Here is a 13,779-nt window from a genome sequence, read left to right on the forward strand (position 1 = left end):
GTTGTTGGTTCCACCATGCCTTCTACTAATGATCATTGCAGCATAAAACAATTATACACAAGACAATCCAAATGGAAGAACTGACCCACTAGGCCATCATTCATATGATTGTATTATCATGGTTTTTTGTATTGCAAACCACAGCCAATCAATGATGCACTGATTTCTATACCACTGACAAAATTGAAGTTCCAATATCCATTATAAAAACTCTACAAGAAAAATCCAAGGAGATGCCCTTCTGTATTGATGTGAAAGCTGTAATAGCTAGTTCTAATTTTAGTTTCCATTGTTGTGGGATCAAAATTAGACATACTCTTCATCAGCTAATCAATTTGTGGAGAGCTAGTTGTAATGGCTTTGTTGAATCAATGAGACAATTGCTTAGAGTGAATGTACGGCTTCAATATTTCTCTGCTGTAGCATTTTGATCAACAAACCACTGAAAAACATAGAGTTTCAAGGGGCAAAGCTAACAATTACTATGCAAGGTAGAGAGAAATATTTTGGAGATATAGTTGTAGAAGGATCCATGGAACTCAGGAAGTAAGAAAAAAGGATAATAAATGTGTGGTCATCAAACATCTGCAGAGGCAAATAAGAATATCGTTGGCAGCAAAGGTGAAGTTACTTGCAGCGATGCTCCATGGACATGTGCAAGGTGTTCATCACCATTCCTGAAGTGTGAAGGCACTTAAAACACTGCTATTAGGACATGCAAAAGAGTCAGAAACATGTTTAAAATAACCAACATGTGAGAGATTTGTATCTGGTGTGCTTTATATTATGTGGATTACTTAGATTCTTTCCATGTAAGAGGTTTTTACATGGAGTTATCTATGGCTAAGAACTAATATGTTACGTTGTGCAATAAATGAAAATCTTTTATGCGGATTCATAAGTTGATCGATTTGAAATATTACATGCAAAATGAAAATTTATTCATTGTGTTATAAACTTAATGATGTTATGCATCATTAACATAATTCACTTCATTTTTTAAAATATGGAGGGTATATGTATTTTCTGAAACAGATCTCTGTAAATATGTTTTTGAAAACATTTGTTTATACCAACTTAACGGCAGGAGAATGATTCTCATTTCTCGACCACTGTGCTAAATACAATTTCATTGGAAAACAAGAGGCAATACTGAGTTAACCTAATGATAGAGAAAAGCCTGTCACATCATTGAGAATAAACTAGAACGTGGCATCATATCGTAACTAGAGCCATGTATTATCAAATTCACAAGGCAGGCCAACACAATAGATTTTGCAGTTACTCTCGCTCAGTTGATTTTTGATTAAATTAAAGGTTCTTATAAAAAGCCAAAGAGAAGCAGTGTCATGGCTTATAGCTCTTTACTCAGTACGCAACAATAAACTTACAATCTAAATTTTTAAAGGGAGGACTAGGGCGGCCTAATACCACATGTCAATCTAGGGTTGGGGGAATTAAGCAAACTAATGGCATCGTAAGCATGAAGATCGACCCAAGGAGACAAGGAATGCAGTTGAACAAAGTTAGCTATAATAACAATGTCAAATCCATCATAATTAAGGGATAATAAGCAATGTTCCTTGGAGACTTGGGTTATCATGGCTGTTATAAAGAACATTGAAAAGCCTCTGAATTTCAGGAGGAGAGCTATGGTCTAAAGGGACAAGTTGCATAAGGATGCTTTGAACTTGGTCTGTAGAGGAGATATGAGCTACTACTTGCCAAGGATGGGCAAATGGTTTTAAGAAAAGAAGCTTGAGCAACAAGCCAACTGTGGTGTCAGTGTAGGCCACCTCAATCCTAAAAATTCCAACAAAGATGACAAGATCAGAAATTATCCTAGATGAGTAGCTTGACAAAGACGATATGAGTTCCTTTGCGGCAACTCCTATGGCACTTAAGTTTTGTCACAAGACATTACGTGAGCATGGGCTATTAGTCTGTAGACCTTGCAACATTAGAACTTGGTGGTTGTTCCAATGGTATTTTTATCCTAATTTAGAAGTACAGCCTAATATAAATGCATATTGGTCGGCTTCATAAGTAATAACTACCTCAAAATAGGGACAAGTTGGAACAAGGATGAACTCTCTTTTATTTTTCAACATGCTTGATCCACCCTTGTAACAAACTGAAGGGCTTGGGAAAGGCATAAGAACTATGTAGGGAAAATCAAGAAAAAATATAGACCAAAATTATAATTAACCAAAATGAATTTTTGGAGCAAAGTCCAACCAACATTTAATATAGGCATATTGAATGTGGGGTTCAATGAAAATAATTTAACAATGGGCAACTTACACAATGATTTGCAATCTCCCTGTCCTTCCAACATAACTTACAGGGCAAAACAAAGACATTTAGATGACAAATGGCCCCATCAATTTCATTTCAAACACTTGTTCCTTTCTTTCTTCAATTGGATGCATTATATGAAATGGTTTACCTCTTATAACTGTACATTAAATGACAAACATTAATATGGTACCTACACCCACTGCGAGCTTACCTAGACTAGTACCTAATTACAACTCCATTTGCTCAGAAACACAAAATTATCATATGTAGACAGCAGTAAACAGATCTATTTCCCTGCATATAACATCCACTCAGGCACTTACTTTAAACACTCAAATGATCCTGTCACTCCCATCCATACTGTTGGTTTTTACACTATGTTAAAGACCAAACGGCAGCTCCATCTAACTGAAAAATAGTTGACATCTTCAGTGAGGGCCTTTCACTCATTCAAAGGACCACAGCACCATCCCATGTGAGACTATGGGAGTGGAACACCCTCAAGAACCTATGTTAGTCGGACTCAAATAAAGTGTATCCAACAAGAATGTGGATCTACATGTCCAACACACCTGCTTCGAAAAACTTCTAGACGTGATCAATTACAGCACCAGGTGTCGACTCAGATTGTCATTGCCAGTGTCCAGGTGGTTGATACCAGAACACAGGGGAATATGAAGAATCCAAGTATTAGAGCTAAAAGATCTCACACATACCAAGGTGTGGTTGAAGGACAAAAGGAAGTCTAATACAACAAAAATAACTAACCACTTAGGTGGGGAGCCTCTGCAAAACCATGCACTGTCCCATGTAGGAGAATGTATCCAAGAGCATCCCACATGTTGAGAGTGGTTCACCCAGTAGTCACACATGGGACTGAGTCAAGGAGTCTTTCGGTGTTTAAGTGGAGGGTTAAGTGGCAAGCTGTTTTGGATTAGATAGGGACAATCCCAAGCATTACCACAGTATTGCAACAGGCTCACTACACCATATTCATCAAAATGGCCAACATGCATCTGAATCAGCTGGATTGGATCAGGATGAGCCTTCCCGATTTTGTCCAAAAAACAGACATCAATCAGAAAACTACACACTTGTTAGATTTGGCCATAATCAATAGAGATATAAATAAATCAGGCAGCAGAAGTAGAAACCGGTTAAGAATTTTCCACGTCAATCCAAAATCGATGATTCTTTTAAGAATCATCATTGTCTAGCCAATCCAGAAAAACTTCCAGTTAAACCTTACAGAACATAGAAGAAACAAGGTGGAAGATATGAAGAATATGAGGATGATGTCCAGAGATCAGGCATACAGTCACGAACAAACTAATTGCTTATTTTTCCATTTTCATCTTAGAGATAATAAATCTAATACATCCAATATTAAGGTTTTTTAGATTGAGTAGTCCTGATACCAATGCTGATTTTCGGACTATGCACAACTTTGGCTTGAGAGGACATGTTGAAGGTTCTCCACATTGGTGTGTTGAGGGTGTTCCAGGCTCATATTTCCACATAAGAGAGTTGTGGTCCTTCGAGTGTTTATGTGGGCAGTAATCACTATGTAGTTAGCTAATTTTGGTTAATTCAAAGTGCTCTCAAACCTTTAATAGCATCAAAGTTGACCCACCCACTTCGGCAAGAGGTGGCTTGTTGAGGTGCTGCATGTCTATAGTCACACATGGCCACATGGGAGAATGTCAGGTTCATTTTAGGTGTTTAAGTGAGCAAGGGCTCAAGCTAATTGGTTAGTTATTTTGAATTTTATTGTACCACTTTGAACTTTAATAAGTATCATAATATCATCATGCATCCAAAGATCCATAGAAGTTTTAGTAATATCAGAGAAGAGAAATATCATGAAAGCATATGAGAAGTTACGTATAACAAACTACAAAGTTCAACTATGAATGCCACGCACTATTACCTTCATTTCACCTTGAGGAGTTTACTAATTACAGTGGATAGGTATTTCAACCTGGTACTCAAAAGTGGATCGTGTGTACACATTGTGCACAGGGAAAAAAGGCAATAGAAACCAGGAATAGTCTACTTGCACTTTTAGCTGAAAACATAAGATTAGAGAAGATAGTTGACAAGGAAAACTTAACCAACCACAGTTGTGAGATTTGTAGGCATGGTTTAAAACAGCCAATAGAAAGCCCAAAATTGTCTTTTAAGATGAAAAGCCTGCTGCGGATTTATCAATTTTCTTGATGAAAGATATACAAAATTCTGAAAACAGAACAAATTAACTTACCTCAGATGGTTTTTCTTGTTGAATGCCTTCAGCATATGCTCTTGTTGCCTGTGATTATAATCAAATTAATATCACAATGTGGGTAAATACAATATGTGTGTGTGTGTGTGTGTGTGAACAAATAAATAATCTAATAGCATAAATACTCACAGCTAGTAGTTCCGAGGCATTCAGATTTCCATTGTCTGACAGGGATGGCCTAGGGGATGAGCCCTCCTCAGACCCCTCCGGCACTGGTGAGGGTGGTTGTGGTGGTGGAACATATAAAACTCGCAATTTAACCTCATCTACCACATTTGCTGACTCCTTTCCAAACTAAACAACGATTGAACATGATTAGCAGTGGTCAATTTATAATAATACTCATGGCAGCACAACAAATCTCAGAAGAATATTACCATTTCAGTAGTGACATCTTTTGCAGAAGCGCCTTGATCAACAATCACACTCTGAACAAGAAATTTGTCCTTACATTGCATATCAGGAGGAGCTTCACGTTGAGCTTGCATTGTAACTGAAGCAAGGTATTACCATTCCTAGATTAAAAATGCAGCATTTTTTGTTTCTAACAATGGAAATTTAGGGGCCAAGACAAGAACAGCAAACCAATGACATCACATGTAGATCGGGGCAGAACGACCCCGGAATTCGGCCTGACACAGTACTTCTTTGGGCTTGTCGTCTTGACCTATTATGATGGAGGCCAAAATAAAATTTCCAATTTTACTAAATAGAATGCACGAAACGCTTAAAGATTGCAACTTTCTAGGGCTTTGAAAAAAAAAAGGGCATAAAACGTAAAAGAAAGCTAAGACGCAACCTTAAACGCGACATAATTGTCCGACTTGTTCGTTAGCTGCAGAGAGCACGAGATCTGCTTCTTCAACTCGACTGCCGCGACAAAAATCAAACAAAAACTCAACGAACAGAACAGGTACCATTGAACCTAAAGAATCTCCAAACGATACGACGCAGACAAAACGACAAAGGGCGAGGGTATCGGACTTACAAGGAAACTTGAGCTCCAAGGGATCGATTTCCAGCAACTCTCCGGAACTCATCTTCAATTCGCCTTTAAATCCCGGCCAGGAACCACCGCAGCGATCGAGAGGAGGGGAAAAGCAAACGCAGAATCGATGGTGAGGGAGGAAGCGAAAGAAAAGGAGCGGAGCGAGAGAGGGAAGTGGAAATCTTGTGTCCTCGTGGAAGTCGAGCTACCGATGACGACGACGGGTGGGCGATCGTGGTATCGGGGAAGGTGGGCTGCCCTTTTATTGCCTTTTATTATTATTATTATTATTCCCAACTAATTTTTAGCCCCAAATCGACTCAATATTAGTAATCTAATGGCCAAGTTACATTTACCCCCTCCGTAATTTATTATAATTCAATTTAGAAAGTTTTGAAAGGATAAGCTTGCTGGCGATGTACAATCCCGCCGACAAAGTAGGTAGAAATAACTCAATTAGTACTAAAAATTTATAGATTTGCATTCAAGTTGAATGGATACATTTTCCTTTTAAAATATCATTTTTATCCACACGATCTAAATTGAAAAATTATAATTGATCATTATAAAAAAAATATTTTTCTCAATTTATTAAAATTCAATCCTTATCCATTATAACAATATCTACCTCCTAATAACCAAACTCAATCCTACCTCCCAGAGGTGTAAAAGGCCTTTCAAATTCTTATGTGTGTGTGTTTTATTTTCAAAAAGTGCATACAAAGTTACTTGCACATGTGAGCATCATTGATAATTTGAAAATCATAGTTAATTGGACACATCATTTCTAACCATATAAATTAAATTAGGATCTCATGGCACACAATTTCTGTGCCTTTGCCAAATAAATTTCGCAGGAAAAAGAAAACACTACTACAAAATATTTTAAACAATCCACTTCAGATTAGCAAATAACAAACATGAATTCTGACTGATTGGCCAAGACCAAGCAGCAATGCTTTACGAGTTTCAATTCTGAATCAAGTTTTAAAAGATCAAGGCCATTCAAATGCGTTCAATCAGAGATAGCAACTTGTATGACTGTGAACCTTGATGCACCACCTCTTTACATCGACTAAAAGCAGTGTGTACTCTTCTTATTTAAAAGTCCTGCAGTGAGACAAAAATGCTGGTTGTTATGTAGAACAGTTGATCGAGTAATATAAACAGCCATCGATTCAGATGCCCCAATTATATCATCTGCACCAAACCACTGAAGAAAAACAGCCACAATGTACACATCAATATGTAATTAGTAGGTAATTCGATAGGAAGCCCGTGTAAACATGCGTATATACAAATATATGGCACTGCTAGAAAAGATACTATGAAGCGAAGGCAGCTAACAAAAGAGTACAACTCTTAAGAGGCTACTAAGAAAACAACTGCTACCTACTGATTAGCTATATCCTTCCCTTGACATCTGCTTTGACTAACTATGCTCAAGATCTATAACAGATTGTCTCGACTCAATAATTTTTCCCTTGTCAGCATATTTAGAGAGAAAACAACTAGTTGTGAATTCCAAAGAAGAAAATTTAAACTTTAAGAAATCAATTTCTTAAATTTTCTCCAAGCATAGCCAAAGGGATTGTCATGCATATGTATTCAGTTTACTAACCCGTTCGGTAAATAACTCTTCAAAGCTGATGATGAACTTGGACAAAAGCAAAAGCACATACAAATAGTAGTTATATAAATTATTACAATATATGTTATTGTCGTATGCAGATGTTGTTATGGTCATTGCTTATTGTTTTAGTTGTTCTACTAGAAAAGAAGTATTAATACTAATAACTATTTATACCATTCAAACTATATTAATGTAAGTACTAATATACTTATTAAGCTAATATCATTTCTTTCTATTGATTCAAATCCTACCAATCTAATACAACCAATATCTATGTTTTTGAATAGTCGATACCAATCCAGGTACTGCATTGACAAACACCTAAAAACCTACAAAAATACATACCTAAAATATCCTCATCACTATCAAAAACCTAACATATGTAGCATCTCATAAAATGTTAAACCCCATCTATCATTGTCTTCCATCTTTTTAAGATATATTGTTAGATATGCTGGAGGCAGTATAAGCATTGACCTAGTTTTATCACACAATACTTTTGCATTGTTAGCTAGATGTTTGAAAATGGCATGGATTTTTTTTCCCAACCATTGACTTCCTATCTTTTCCACCATGTCTAAAACACATTGCAGAAAACTTCATTAGCCTTTAAATGTCAAAAATTCTTTTGCAAATGTTCCATTAGACCAATGGGCAATGGTACTGCACAAAGAATCCAGAATAACAAGAGGATCTACTAAGGGACCTTATTTTTTAAACAACTGTTCAAAACTAACAAGCTCATCTTCAGTAGATTAGGAAGAAGATGTAGTCCACATTGGATTTCCTTTTAGATGTCAATAAGTTTCTAAATATCCACAAGCATTAGCAAAAGAAAATGGAAATAAACTTTTAGTGAAGTATGAAATCTCTAATACCAAACCACTAGTTGAAAACCAATTAACATAAACAATTTGGTAAGGGCAATTCGTAAGACTTATTTAAAGGAACAATCTTTAACCTATGTCTTACCTTGAAAACCCTCGGTTCCTTGCACCTGAACGAAGCGCGCGCTCCCTCTCCTTCTCTTTATTTTCCCGCGTCATTCGTTCCTCCCGCAACTCTTCTATAGTCTTTTTCCCCGAATTCTTCTTCGCTGATCCATTTGGAACTGAGGAAATCCCATTTTTCTCATCTGGATCCTTCGACATGGTTGAAGGTGTTGACAGATACCACGGTGCCTTTACCCCCTTTCCAACCAATCCATACCCTAACTTATACTTTTCGTCCTCCGGAGCCACTGGAGCTGACCTTTCCTCTCCCTTCTGCCTCTTAAAACTCTTGGTACCACTATCTTCAGTCTCACTTTTCTTGGATCTCTTGCCGGAGCGAGTGGCCTCCTCTCCCCGGGCACCTCCGAGAGCGGAGAAATCAGTATGACCTTCGAAGAGGTTGAAGTGATGAGAATCGTCAACCGGGGCAGGTTGCTGATGGTGAATTCCACGGGCGAGCCGCAGACGATCGAGACGAAACTCGGCATCCCGGCGGCGGGATTGCTCGCGTTGGAGCTGCTCCTCGCGGGCGGCGGCCTCCTCGTCCTTCCGGACCTTCTCGCGGTTCTCGTAGTTGTAGACGTTCCACCGCTTCTGCGGAAGGATGTTGAGCCCTCCGTGCCCTCCCATGAATCGCCCGAAAGAATTAGGGTTTGCGAGAGAGCGACGATCGCAGAAAAACTAAAGGGTTGAAAATTAGGAAGATTAGGAACGACAAAAACAAAAAACAAAAAAATCTTTAGAGTAAAATATATAAAAATTCATTTCGATTTTTTTCAAAATTCAATTTAAAAAATTGATTAATTCGATTAATTGATTTCGATTTTAATTTAAAATTTTTTATTCGAATAAATTAACATCAGAAAACTTTTATTTTGCCCCTTAAACTTTGATAATTTTTTTAAAGATTATTTTGAAAAATTATTTAACATGAGAAACTCTAAAATCTTTATTTTGTTTTTATAAATATCTCTATAAGTACCGATTTTACCTTTTTGAATCACTTAGTTGCTAATAAATTCAGATATTTTGACAATAACATGTTAGAGGTAATCTAATATTAATGAAATCTTAAACCACATGTTAAACATACTTATACGGCATTTTAGAACAGCTTGCAAAATTCAATATAATCTATTTCATGTATCCAATTTCAAATTTTAAAAAAATACGTAATGCTTTCTTATTCTATTTCTCTCTTCTTTTTACGTTTAAATTTTTACTCTATTCATTTAAAAATTTATTATTCTCAATTTATATTTTCGAATTCAAATCTAAAAATCAAACTTTCAAGATCTATCAGTCAATTTTAAATAAAATTTATTATTGTACTTAAAGAACTTTGTATCATTTTAAATCAAAAAAATATTTTTTTACTAGTTTCTTTAATGAATTTATGCTTTTAGATTTGAATTCAACAGCATAAATTGAGAATAATAAAATTTTAAATTTATAAAGATTTAATAAAATTTATCACAAATCCATTATAAGACCTAAGATAACAATACTCACTAACTAACACCATCAATGAGTTTTTAGGACTTTCCAAATTTAAAAAATATCAAATTTTTAAATTTTCGAATGGTATAGATCTATTAGTCAGTTTTAGACAAAATTGACTAATAAATTTAGAAAACTCATAATCATTTCAAATCAAAATTAATGTAGTTATAAAAAGCCTTCTTAATATATTCATGCTCTCCGTCGACATCATAAATTAAAAATAATAAATTTTTTAACGGATTGAAAAATATTTAAGTGTAGAAAAAAAAAATTGAACGTGAAAAAAGGTTTCTATTTTTAGAATTTTGAAACTTAAATACACACTTAAATACACAGTATATCATTTACCCCTCTCAAAAAAAAAAAAAAATATATATATATATATAGCTTAACCTTTTATTTCAGCAAAAAAAAAAAATCTACCACTTCACAACTGTCTCACATAATCAGCTCAATTTCATCAAAATTCAATCCTTATCCACTTCAACAACTGATTGATATTTTATCATAATCAATTCAAATACTTAACTAATCCCGATTAAGCGACCTTTTACTAATCTATATTTTTTATCATAGTATACAATTTGAATGATTGATATTTTATTTTATATAATATATTTGAATAAAAAATTAAAGAAATAAAATCGTGATTAATCTAAAGTGTATTCATCTTCATGAGAGCTTTGTTCTTGAGCGTTCTCGGCTACTCATTCAAGATGAGAGAGCAAATATTTCACAAGTAAAATATGTTCTGCTTCGCAACATTTGAATTCGTCATTTGATCTACACACAAAACTGAACATAAACTATATTTCAAATTGCTAATCAAGCAATCGATCGGTGCCACAAAACTATTCCTTTTCTCGGTCACCATGCTGCCTAGTGACCCTAATGTAGCAATATATCACGGCGAGAGCAGCAATGGCAAACCCCCCCCCCCCCAGAATGACTTCAGCTCCGGCGATCGACTTGTCCGGCCGACTCGCATCCAGTGACAGCAGCGGCGCAGCTGCGACCTCCAAAGATGAGGAGGAAGAAGAAGGTGGGCGTGCAGCGTCAGCAAGCGGCCTTGCCATTGCCAGCGTTGCAACGGCATGTAGTACTCCAACAAGAAGCAGTAGGCGAGCCATCTGTTAAGCATTTGCAGTACTCCTACCATTTACTCTATTTGTAGTGCAAGGATCTTTCGATTCAGACCTTAATTTGAATCTCTGATTTAACTAGTTAACAACAGCATAAGGACAAGAAGAAGAGCTGGATCTTTCCTGTTTCTCCGTGCTTGCTTAAATTATAATATACTCTTGTCGGTTTGTGTAGTTTATGTCAAAGAAGATGGCTCCTGGTGCAATCACAATTAGGGGAGGCTCATGCAATTGCTTAGGGAAACCATGATTTTGCAACACATTAAGGAATTCAAATGTTTCCTGGAAAGGGAAAGGATTACATTTTAGATTTACCTAGTTAATATGATATGAAATCAATGATAGGAGCAATAAGAAGTGGACTTCAGGCATAGATACAGTCATTATTAGTTCAGAATCTAAAAGGCAATGCATTTCTAATCATTTGGCATGTGTCTTACAAATTTCTTATCATATGAGATGAACTCTTCCTCAAGGGTCAATAAATTGTAATAATGGGACAATCACATGACATCTTCTTAGGTTCCAAACAAAAGCATATGTGTAACGCATCACTGTTACAACCCACAAATTTGGTTTTGTTCCATTAATACTGCAAAAGATATAGTTACATAAACATGATCCTACAATTAATTGAGATGGTAGCATATCTTATTGATCCTCTAGAAATACGAGGCCGAAAACTTATCAATGTCGGAGATTTGCTGAAGGAAAAGTGTTGTTGTAGGAGGAAGAGGAAGAAGAGGATTGGGAGATGAGGAATTGTGACAACTAGAGTTTTGGCCAATTAGGCATAGAGGAGGAGCCAATGCATGAGGAAGAAGAGTAGGAGCTAGTACTTAGTTGTTTCATGAAATTTTTCGCCTGTGCCAAACAGCACAAAACAAGATTTTAATTTGTTTAACTTAAAGCACAAAGACAAGTTTTGTTTATAACTCTTTTGCTCTTGTCACATGGATCTTATGATGTGTAAAGAGTAAAGACCAGCTGCAAGAGGCAAAAGGTGCTACTTTCAAATTTTAAATCCTGGTTTGACCTTGAGAAGATTGTGTTAGATCAATAGAGGACAATACTAGCAGATGGGTTCTGTTTTAGGCCTTCTAAACATGAACAGAATAGGAATAAGATAGTCATGCTCACCATCTCAAATCCATAACTACCATTGACTAGCATCAATGCAAGGTCTGCAATGTTTGCTGCATCTATCATCCCATTGACATCATTGGATTTTTTTCACAAATTAAGTCCTAAAAATGGCAGATAAAAAGGAAGGTAATGCAACAATTAAGCAAGAAAAAGATGTAACCTGACACAACAGTAATTGGAGCTTGAACTTCAGAAAGATTGTGCTTAGTGTAGTGCTTTACCAAACACTTAATCAGAAGAGATTTCCCAACCTGCAAAAAATTCTATCAGTCATTCATGCCTATTTCTCAAACTACCTCTGAAAACAATTAGATCAAAAAATGACTTAAAAGTTTATCACGATTGAGAGGTTAATGTTTGACCATGGGAGGCCCCTGCACAACAACTTCTCGATTGAATTTCGATGAAATCTTCTTATCATGATCAACTACAGTTTCTCGATTTATCTTCTCACATATTTCATCGTTGTCTAATGGAAAAGTAGAAGAAAAAAAAAACTAATTTTTAATCCAAACCGCCAAACGTAAGCAGGGATGAGGCAAACGCTGTCCACACACACGTAGCAGAGCGCTCCGGATAAGGAACCAACTGAACAAAGTGCATGGCGGAGCTTCAGGCGGCAACGAGCAATGGGACTTCTACAATTCAATCCTCCCACCGTCTCCTCCGTTCCCACCACCGCCCGGCGCTTCCCCCACGCCTCCAGCTCCCTCAAGCTCCTCCGCCACTGCCGGGTCTTCGCCATCGCCACGAACCCCGCGAGCAGCGACAGCAGCGCCGCGCCTGACAACGACGAACCGCCCTCCATCGACTTCGCCTTCGTCCACGTAAGCCCCGCCCGTAGCGGCATAGATATAATTCCACGAGTAGGCTTGCTTATGACCTCGCGGTGGTGGTGCAGCCGAGGCTGATGCCGGACGGCCTGCCGGACGTGCATTGGCGGTCGACCTGCGGCGGCCAGAAGCTGAGGGATATCATGCTGGACCACAACATCGATCTTTACGGGCCATATGTAAGTATGTCAGACTGCTCCTCGGCAGCGTTGTCGATCCTTGCAGTGCTTCCATTCGATGAAATGCCAATTCGATGCAGGACGGTCCGCTGCTGAACTGCTCCGGAGGCGGCATCTGCGGGACATGCCTTGTGGAGGTAGAACTCCCTCAGTCTTCACCTCCTCCATCTTCCAACTTGTTGTTGAGACAACTCGCAATGATTTTCAGGTGGTCGAGGGCAAAGAATTGTTAAGCCTGCGAACTGACAAAGAGAAGAAATTGCTCAAGAAGGTAAGCATCCTGCTTCCTGTTTTCTTAACTGTATCTTCCTTCTCAGCAGCTTATGCACTTCAAATATTGCAGAAGCCCAAGACATGGAGATTGGCATGCCAAACAGTGGTTGGGAACAAAGATTCCAGAGGGGAAGTGAGTTAGCTAGCTACTGACTGACAAAAACGGTGTGTTTATTGATCCAAACAAAGATGTTCCTATATTTCTGTGTTCCATGCAGGTTGTCATCCAACAATTGCCCGACTGGAAGGTGCATAGTTGGGAGAATCCAAGAGCAAGCGAGGAGCTTGAGTTTGAGTAGCATGGTTTATGCTGGTGATTTTATCAGCCTGAGACAAAGTTTTCTGTATCATGTTTGTTAGATGGATATGCTACCTGCTATTTCCAAATGCAAAGAAGGGTTAGTTTGTTTGGAAACTAACAAAATAGCTTCTGGGATGTGCATGGATTGTGTTACACAGCAAAATAGCTTCTTGTTCAATCATCAACATCTTTCTTGGACAAACA

The 13,779-nt window shown here is 37.4% G+C and overlaps 3 protein-coding genes across 5 annotated transcripts; 1 reads left to right on the top strand and 2 right to left on the bottom strand.

Annotated features, from left to right (window-relative positions):
- Positions 1-4,564: 4,564 nt before the first annotated feature.
- Positions 4,565-5,843, bottom strand: LOC141816679 (vesicle-associated protein 1-2-like; the record flags this gene model as incomplete). Its single annotated transcript, XM_074704422.1, has 6 exons — positions 5,574-5,843; positions 5,385-5,455; positions 5,171-5,252; positions 4,963-5,078; positions 4,715-4,879; positions 4,565-4,612 (listed from the first exon to the last, which is right to left on the bottom strand). Coding segments are annotated over exons 1-6 (534 nt in total), but the record flags the coding sequence as incomplete, so codon positions are not given.
- A 579-nt stretch (positions 5,844-6,422) lies between these two features.
- Positions 6,423-8,896, bottom strand: LOC141816697 (uncharacterized). Of its 3 annotated transcripts, none has more exons than XM_074704441.1 (2): positions 8,179-8,896; positions 6,423-6,683 (listed from the first exon to the last, which is right to left on the bottom strand). In XM_074704441.1, exons 1-2 carry the CDS (start codon positions 8,826-8,828, stop codon positions 6,671-6,673), a joined length of 663 nt encoding a protein of 220 aa, XP_074560542.1. In that variant the 5' UTR covers positions 8,829-8,896; the 3' UTR covers positions 6,423-6,670. The 3 variants fall into 3 exon arrangements, with proteins under 3 accessions (XP_074560542.1, XP_074560540.1, XP_074560541.1); XM_074704439.1 differs by having other exon boundaries at positions 6,423-6,702; XM_074704440.1 differs by lacking the exon at positions 6,423-6,683 and adding an exon at positions 6,703-6,786.
- A 3,659-nt stretch (positions 8,897-12,555) lies between these two features.
- On the top strand, positions 12,556-13,776 carry LOC141816700 (photosynthetic NDH subunit of subcomplex B 3, chloroplastic). The gene is made up of 6 exons (XM_074704449.1): positions 12,556-12,816; positions 12,891-13,001; positions 13,082-13,138; positions 13,210-13,272; positions 13,345-13,407; positions 13,493-13,776. The coding sequence occupies exons 1-6, from the start codon at positions 12,619-12,621 to the stop codon at positions 13,571-13,573; spliced, it is 573 nt and encodes a 190-aa protein (XP_074560550.1). The 5' UTR covers positions 12,556-12,618; the 3' UTR covers positions 13,574-13,776.
- The last annotated feature ends 3 nt before the right edge of the window (positions 13,777-13,779 follow it).

This window comes from Curcuma longa, unplaced genomic scaffold (genome assembly GCF_044706935.1).
Source record: "Curcuma longa cultivar G26 ecotype Majalengka, Jawa Barat unplaced genomic scaffold, ITB_CL_G26_1.1 contig_17752, whole genome shotgun sequence".
NCBI lineage: Eukaryota > Viridiplantae > Streptophyta > Magnoliopsida > Zingiberales > Zingiberaceae > Curcuma > Curcuma longa.